General features: G+C 32.2%; 1 protein-coding gene across 2 annotated transcripts; it reads left to right on the forward strand.

Moving 5' to 3' along the window:
- Nucleotides 1-2,055: 2,055 nt before the first annotated feature.
- On the forward strand, nt 2,056-6,389 carry LOC21388846 (E3 ubiquitin-protein ligase RNF25). 2 transcript variants are annotated; one of them, XM_010105973.2, is made up of 7 exons: nt 2,056-2,287; nt 2,385-2,423; nt 2,519-2,656; nt 3,111-3,250; nt 3,359-3,468; nt 4,910-5,013; nt 5,567-6,389. In XM_010105973.2, exons 1-7 carry the CDS (start codon nt 2,144-2,146, stop codon nt 5,945-5,947), a joined length of 1,056 nt encoding a protein of 351 aa, XP_010104275.1. In that variant the 5' UTR covers nt 2,056-2,143; the 3' UTR covers nt 5,948-6,389. The 2 variants fall into 2 exon arrangements, with proteins under 2 accessions (XP_010104275.1, XP_024026469.1); XM_024170701.1 differs by having other exon boundaries at nt 4,916-5,013; nt 5,567-6,305.
- The last annotated feature ends 2,556 nt before the right edge of the window (nt 6,390-8,945 follow it).

Consider the following 8,945-nt stretch of genomic DNA (forward strand, 5'->3'; position numbering starts at 1 on the left):
AAATGGCCCCCTAAAGAAATTACATTTTTAATTATAAAATCAGTCACAAATACAATTTAAAACATTAATGAACAAAAATAATAAACAAAATCAATCTTAACAAAAAAAACTAAACGTCTAATTGTTTTATATATTTAAATACAAATTATTGATTCTGCTATAGTATTTTTCTTTAATAAACAAATTTTAAACGTTAAAACTAAAAATCATAAATTGAGTATACTTTTTAAACATACCACCCCAAACTTGTTTGGTAAGAAATGGCTAGCATTTATTAGAAATGTTCTAAACAAATTTTAAGAAAAACATGTCTCGTTCGTTTTGCTGATTCGAGTTTTACTACAGTAAAAAACTCTCACAAACATTCACATCTAACTTTTTTACTACAGTAAAAAGCTCTCACATAAAATCACATCTCAACTCGAATCAGCGAAACGAACGAGGCCACAATTTTAGAAATAATCTGAGCACCGTTTCTGAAATATATATATATGAATTGTCTTTAATCTGGTACTAAATAAAAGCGGGGTATATGTATATTTTTTTTAAAATATGTATATTTTTTTAAAATATATATATTTACTCTTAAAATATATATAATATAAAGAGATACTTATAATTTATTTATATATAATATAAAGAGACACTTATAATTTATTTAAACCCTTATATATTTTAAAATAAAATATATATTTTAAAATATATATATATATATATACATGTAACATACGTCGTTCAGTTTCAATAGTACCGGACTTGAGACTTTACTTCAATAAATATATATATATATATATATGAATTGTCTCTGGTCAGGTAAAGATGTCAAAAGGGCCGTATCGGGCCGGCACTGGCCCTTGACCCTAGTCCATAAGGGTTAGGGCCGGGCCTGGGCCTAGGCCCTTCATGGGCCGGCCCTGGCCCTTTTAATTTTTTTTCAATATTTAATTAAAAAAAATGTCATATGTTTCAAAAAGATGTGATTTTATTAAATTGAGATAATACAAATAAGTACACATAAATGATCAACTCGTTAAAAACCTTATCAAGTAAATCTCGTGAGGAGATCGGGACAAAACCTTAGCGAAGGAAAAAAGGGTGCAGTATTCTAGGATAAGTAAATTACAAAACCTAAGTGCTTCTAGAAGATTCTGTTATGTCTAAACTCAATCTTAACCTAATTTTCTTAATGCACTTGAGTTTCACTTATGATTAGCAATATTTTTAGGAATTTTTTTTTATTTCAAATTTGATGACAAAAAAAAAAGTAATATATCATATGCCCCAAAAATATGTGATTTTATTAAATTAATATGAATAATTATAAGAAAATGATTGGTTGACCAGACGGTATAAGTCGGCCAATTGGCCTTAAAATGCCTCAAACCTCATTAAAATTTCATGTCGCGGGCCTGGCTCTTTGCGTGCCTAGGACGTGCCTAGTCCTTCGCGTGCCTGGGCCTTGGCGGGCCTGGGCTGTGGGCCTCAAACATGAGGCCCAGCCCAGGCCCTTTTGGCGTGCCGTGCCGGCCCGGCCCATAACAGTACAAGGCTGGGCCGTGCCACTACTGTAGCGGGCTGGGTCGGGCCGTCTATGGACGGCCCGGCCCAATTGACACCTCTATGGTCAGGCACTTGTATAATTGTATATAAATTGTGTATATTTATACGTAAATCATGTATATTTACATGTAAAGTTGTGTATATTTAACATGAAATACAACAAATTAATCAATATACATATTTTCATGTTATGTGTCACTAATTGCTATAAAAAAACATGTTTTGAATATTAATATACATTATCGTTTCTTATAACTTAACATACATGATTTATATGTAAATATACACGATTTACATGTAAATATATACGATTGTATAATTATACAAGTGCCATATAAATATACACAACTTACCTGTAAATATACACAATTTACTGTAGATATACACATTTCATACAAAAATATACAAGTATCATTCTGATAAGACATTTTCTAAGTGCATGATCAGAGACCCTTGCCTATATATATATATTATTTACATTTTTATATACAAAACGTAATTCATGAAAACGCAGCGGATTCCGTCTAAAAGCAAAATTTGAGTGGTCTCTCTTTCTCTGCCCCCTTCTCTCCCGTCGTTGTTAATGGCGGCCAAAGAAGAAGAAGTGGCGGCAGAATTGGAGGCCGTGCAAGCCGTGTACGGCGACGATTGTGTTGTTCTTGATTCTTATCCTCCCCATCTCCACCTCCACATTAACCCTCGCACCGCCGATGTCACTTCCCAACAGGTTCTCTTCTTCTTCTTCTTTTCTTTTTTGGTTTTCAAATTCAACTAAAGTCTTACGAAATGAATATTTGCATTCCTTTTTGGCTTATTCATTGTAGTTTGTTGAAGCTGTTATCAGTATACGAGCTGGTTCGAAGGTATCACTTGATCATATACAATTTTATTATGTGAATTTTATTTTCCGATTTGTGGTTTAATTTCTTTCTTGTTCTTTTTTTTTTTTGGGTGATAGTATCCCAACGAATCACCTCAGATTAATCTTATAGAGTCAAAGGGTCTTGATGAAGAAAGGCAAAAGTTTTTAGTGACTTACATCCGAGACAAAGGGAGTGAACTATATTCTTGTTTAATGCTCGTGGCTCTTTGTGAGGTAAACTCATTTCTGTCATTGGAATTTGACTTGGGAAATCATTTCAGTGGGGTATTATTTGAGAAATTGATGGATTGAAACGATGTAATATAACTAAAGATTTTGGAGTTATTCAATTATAGATGATAGATAAATTAATGCAATCCCACATTGATTTTGGGCAGAAAATGCGTCCTTGAAATCATTAATAGAGTCTTGTTTTATATATATATATCTACATATATATATATATATATTTACAAGTCAACTAGAAATCATGTTTTAAAACTCCCCTTGTTGAAGGTTTTAACAAAACTTCTAAAATATAGGGAAAGGTAGAACATGCTTTGAAATATAGGATAGAACGCAACATTTCAATAAAATACGTGGGTGGTTGGGTTGAATTGGGTTGTCTATAAAGCCTTATGCATTGTGTAGAAAATTGGCTAAATGAGTGGTTTGAATGTGTTTCTAGGAAGCTGTGGAGAGACTCTCTTTAATGAATCACCCGGATGGTGATTGTCCATTGTGTTTGTATTCTTTAGTCTCAGAAGATGACCAGAACAAGAATTTGCCGTTTATGAAGTTGATGTCCTGTTTTCATTGCTTCCATTGGTATTGCTAGGCTCTAATTTCTCTGCTTACTCTATCTTTCATCGCTTGCAGATTTTAGAGCTGTAATTTGTTCTTCATTCTTTTTTCTCTCTTTTTTTATTGTGGCAGTGAGTGTATTAGTAGGTGGTGGAATTGGCTTCAAACAGAAAAGAAAACAAATCCTAGTGGTTCGTCAAGTTCAACTATGCATCCTGCTAGAGACAATGACTTTAAAGAAGGTATATATGCGTCACAAGTTATTGCAGCATTACATTAGGTTATCTGTATAATGAGAAGCAAATGAGGTTAGTTTGTTAGTCCGAAAACATGATTAAAATGATATTAATAACTTGAAACGTTTGGGGAAAGTAGAGTTTATTTGTTGTTTCATTGTCACCTTGCAACAGTTTTATGGTTGAGATTGTTTCAAAAGGATTCAGTTGGTTCTTCTAGGAAGGTAGAATCTCTATGGTGGTAAAACCCGTGACATTTCTTTTTTTTTTTTTAGCTGGAAGTGGAAAAACCCGTGACATTTCTTTTTTTTTTTTTAGCTGGAAGTGGAAAAACCCTTGCATTGTACAAACAAAAGGGCAAAACCAATGTGAAAGTGTGTGGTATTAGCTTTTTTGTTAGTGATCTGGATCTAAAGGAATGGCATGATTTTAAGACCAGAGTACCTCTTGTCCTCTTCTGTTGTATTGATTATTCCATCAATAAGAAAAAGACCAGGAACTGAATTTTTCATTATGTTTGAACATACTGAGCATCTCTTTAGGCTTCAACAATAAAAACTTTAAAAGGCCCGTTTGGTTCACGCGTTTAAACCCATGATTCTGATTCTGCTACAATGTTTCTCTCACAAAAAATTTGAATAAAAAAAAGTTCCTATCAATGGATTCTCTCACAAAATTTGAATTCAGAATCAAAATAACTTACTTGAACCCATGAACCAAATGGGCCTTAAAGATCATTTGCTTTCTTTCATCCTTCTAACTTTGTTAGATGTACTGGGTCTTTGATTGATTCGGGCCTGTTCTGATTTTATTTTGTTTTTATTTCTAGTTTTGTAATCTTTCAGATGATTTGAAAGCACCTTGTCCTCTTAAGTTCTAGTCATTTTAATAAAGCTTTCCGGTCTGTTATATACACACAGACACATACGTAAGACACACACATATGAATGTATGTTATATATAATATATACACATTTGTATACATACGTTTGGAGATATGCATATACATACATACGCACAGTAGTAGAGCGAGGAGGATACTTTATTAATGAAAGAAACAAACCCTAAAATACAATTGAGTAGTAAATCAAGGAACTACTCAGACCTCCCCCCTCAACCCACACATCATATGTTATTTGTCTCTGTATGTATGTATGTATGTATAATCACGTGAAGGGAAAAAAGATGTTTTTAGATTTAGATGCTATCCTATTTTCTTGATTTCTCATGCATTTTCTGCCAGACTGAAAACTAAATGATGCATTTACTCTATGAAACATCTATTTTGCAAGGTTTTATTTTCTATTTCTTTTATTAAAACTTTGAATTAAAAAAAAAAAAAAAAAAAAAAAAAAAAAAAAAAAAAACATTTTACGAACTTTTTGTCGTTTTCACATCGAAAAAATACCACAAGAGACTAATTCATTGTTGTTGGACATACATGGAGATGTAGAAGAGAATATGGGAAACTGCCCAGTTTGTCGAAAGGTTTTCCATACAAAGGACTTCGAGCATGTGCTTGACTTGGTTGGCTCTCTTCCCTCCCAATTGGTATGTCATCTGACTCATCAGCATGGAACACGTGGTAAAATTACTTGTGTATAGATCAGTATGCTGCATGGGATTCATAGTGTTTTATTTTTTAACCATGGTATTGATGCACCATATGACTGATGAAACATTAATTCACCATAGGATTCAAACTAACCCTCTCGTAGTTATCAGGCTATTCAAGGGGAGTTATTTTTTGCCCTGTCATGAGGTTATGTATTGCATTGACTGATTTACATAGGTCGTGTCTGTTATACCAAGTGACAAATAATAAAGATGTTAACGTATCTGCTACTGCCTTGGCCTAATTTTTGTCTGTCAAATTATGAAAAATGTAAATGAGCGGCCATTAGGAAATAGGAATTACCTAGTTTGTGTTTTAGATACTAACACAATTATTCTATTCTGAAGTTTACTTTTGTGGATTCCCATTTTGTTGCGTATAAAACGTGATTGGTGCGAATGTGTTTGAAAGACCTCTATTTGTAAACTGCAAACTTGTTTTTTACTTTTGAAGTCGTGAAAGCCAATGACTACATTTTTTTGGTTTCAGAGTTCCGATGCAAATGAAGTTGAAGAGAGCAAGAACCTCGTTTATTCTGATTCTGAGAATATTAGAAGACAGAGATTTGAGGCCACGTTGAAATTACAGCAAGAAATCAGAGGTCTAATCGAACCTAGAAGAGATGTTCGCATTTCACCCGGCATGTATCTTCCGCAGCCAACCACGACACCCGCCGATGTAGAAACCAAAGAATCCAATGAGCAGCAACAGAGAGACCTCCCGTCGGCCTCTGAAATGCATGCTAGTTCCTCTCAGAGACGTAACACTAGCGAGCACAGGAATCCTGGCCTGTGGAGGAAGAAGAGAATGCATAATCCGAGAAAACCAGTTAAACAGTGGATCCGCAAAGAAAATATGTCAGCAGAATGAGCATTTTAATTGCGGTTATTTTGGGAGTTTTTCTAATCCTTCTCCCATCAGTAATTTATATCATAATATGTTAGTCAAGGATGGTATATGAACAAAATGCATAGAAATGTCCAAAAAGGAATAATAAAACAAAAAGGAAAAAAAAAAAAAAGCCAAAGAAAAAACTCATCGATCCATTTAAATTCTACATTTCTTGCTGTAGCTTGTATAGAGGCAAGCAAAGCTGGCTTCCGTATCCTGCGTTTTTCCTACCAAATTTTCAGGTGCGGAATTCAATAAATTTGGGATCATGATGTTGTTTAGCAAATATTTCAATATTACAAAGTGCACATTTTGCTCTTTGTTAAATAAATACGTAGAGCTGTTTAACTTTAATTTTTATGAGAAAAAATATTATAACAAAAAAAGTTTGAACAGTTTGAAGTTATGCAACAAATGGTAGGAGTGTACCAAAACATAACCAACGCTCAGATTTCCCAGTTTAACTATTCTTCAAAAGATTGAGAAAGAATTAACTATTCTCTCGTCGCCCCCTAACCAATGCTCAGATTTCCCAGTTAGCATATATTTCGAAATAATATTGCAAGTATCAGGCTCTTTTTATTTGCTTTATATATTTCAAAAGAGAGTAGTTGATGACTAAAGGAAAGGCAGCATTTCCATTTATTAACTGACCTCCGTTGCAATAAATTTACAAAGCTAGAGTCATACAAATTTTTCGTCGAACTGAATCGATTAGATAATAACAATAAGGGGTTAATTTCAATTTTCGCCCCTGAACTATGTAACTTGTCCCATTTTGTCACATAAATTTTGAAACGTGACAAATCACTCTCTTAAACTTTACAACTTGTCTCATTTTAGCCCTTCCATCACAAAAACCGTTAAATCCTAACGGAATTAGACATGTGAGCCTCACATGGTCATCAGAACTGAATTTTGCTCCTATTCTCTCTTGGCAACTGCATTGAATTGAATTTGCTGGAAGTGGAAGTCAAGTAATGGACCCCAATGTGAAGATAAAGCCTTCATTTATTGAGTAAAGGCTGAAACTTTTTATCTGATGAAGACATTCCAAGTTGATTTTTCCTGTTTTGTTTATGAGGGTTTTTTTTTTCATTTAATCCACAAGATTCACACTTGTAAAATAGAAAACATCTGTAAAAAAGACAAACTAGAAAAGCTTATACAGTAGATATGGAGCTAAAGGGCAAAGTTGTTATTTATCTAATTCCGTTAGTTAGATTTACCGATTTTTGTGGTGGAAGGGCTAAAATGAGACAAGTTGTATAGTTCAAGAGTGTGATCCACCACGTTTCAAAATTCAGGGACCAAAATGGGACAACTTGTATACTTCGGGGGCCAAAAGTGAAATTAACCCTAACAATAAGATAACCGATTACTTTTGTTTTTCGAGTAAGATTAACTTGATTAAATTGTCATTAACTTGTTAGAGTGTACATGATTTATAATATTTATTATTGAGATTAATTGTACATTATTTATTATTTAAAATTATATTATTGGGTTTATTATTATTCTTTGAAGAGAATATATCATATCATGCTAGTTAATTATAGGCTATAAATGTTATATCATATCTATGTTAATTATAGGACAATAGGATTTTAAATTGTGTATTTAGTTAGGATAATTTTTTTTATGTTTAGTAGATGATTTTGAATTGAAGAATACGTTTGTCTTAATATGTTTTAAAATTTTAATTGAATATGTCTTATTATTTTAATTTATCCATAAATACTTTAGTGATTATAAATTTAATTGAGAGTTGATGATTGATGAATGGATATTGAGATTTCTAATTTCTTTTTTCTTGAGTTATTTTTTTTATTTAAATCTTCCGTTTTCTCCCATGTGATTTTATTTCTCCCTCTCTAGTTCTATTTCTCTACCTAAATTCTATCTATATATATTTTTATGTCATGGTCTTATATTAATGGCTCTTTTATTTACAAAATTGAATAATATTAAAGACACTGACTTAAATTTCAATTTTTGTATACCAACTTATGGTAGATGAGTTGTCATTTAATATTGATATGTGTTTAAAACATTGTCACGTCAATTAGTAATGAGAGATTGCATCTATTAATAAAAGAAAATGGTAACTCACATATCACATCAGTTGATACACAATAATTAAAATTTGAGTTGGTGTCCCTAATATTACTCTACAAAATAATACCCTACATTTTTATTATCAAAAGATTATACCTTGTATTTTGGACTGTATTACATTTCGCCCTTCACATTTTAGAGTTGTACTCAATTCATACAATTTTCTTAATCAACGCATGCTCAATTTTGACCAAAAAGACCTAAACACCCTTAACGTAAAAAAGAAAAAGAAAAAGTAATAATATAAAATTCAAAAAAGTGAAGGGTATTTAGGTCAATTTGATAGTTAAAATCAATCTTTGACCGAAAAAAATGTAATGATTTAACATGAATTTAAAGTGTGAAGATATGGCCCCATTTATTTCGCTGATTCGAGTTTAAAATTTGAGTTTTGTTACAGTAAAAAGCTCTCACAAACAATCACATCTAACTTTTTTGTTACAGTAAAAAGCTCTCATATAAAATCACATCTTAACTTGAATTAAAAATTCAAATTAACGAACTAAACAGGCCCTATAGTTCAATATAATTCAAGAATAATGAATGATTTTTTTTAATCACTTTTTAAAACTCAGGTATAAACCAAAATGAAAACCACGTACGATTTTCTAACAACTTTTTTAAAACTCAGGTATAAAAATGAAAAGATCCTATATTAATTGGTGTTGAATCTCGTCATGTCTATAATAACAGAATGAAGAGGAAGACGACATTGGAGGTCATGTCAATTCGGTGGAAAGAAACATTTTGTTTGCATGATTGACAAGTTGACCCATTTCTTGCTTTTAATGGGAAAAGGACAAAACTTTTGGATTTGTGTGTAATTCAGGGTAGCTTTACTATAACAAATAGTGGAATA

The sequence above is a fragment of the Morus notabilis genome, unplaced genomic scaffold, assembly GCF_000414095.1.
Source record: "Morus notabilis unplaced genomic scaffold, ASM41409v2 Scaffold1286, whole genome shotgun sequence".
Taxonomy (NCBI): domain Eukaryota; kingdom Viridiplantae; phylum Streptophyta; class Magnoliopsida; order Rosales; family Moraceae; genus Morus; species Morus notabilis.

What these genes read in the sequence shown, in the direction of transcription:
- LOC21388846 (XM_010105973.2), top strand. Translation starts at nt 2,144, where the DNA reads ATGGCGGCCAAAGAAGAAGAAGTGGCGGCAGAATTGGAGGCCGTGCAA. An exon ending in TGTTTTCATTGCTTCCATTG is followed by an intron (nt 3,251 to 3,358) that starts GTATTGCTAGGC and finishes TTATTGTGGCAG; the next exon opens with TGAGTGTATTAGTAGGTGGT. An exon ending in AGACAATGACTTTAAAGAAG is followed by an intron (nt 3,469 to 4,909) that starts GTATATATGCGT and finishes ACATACATGGAG; the next exon opens with ATGTAGAAGAGAATATGGGA.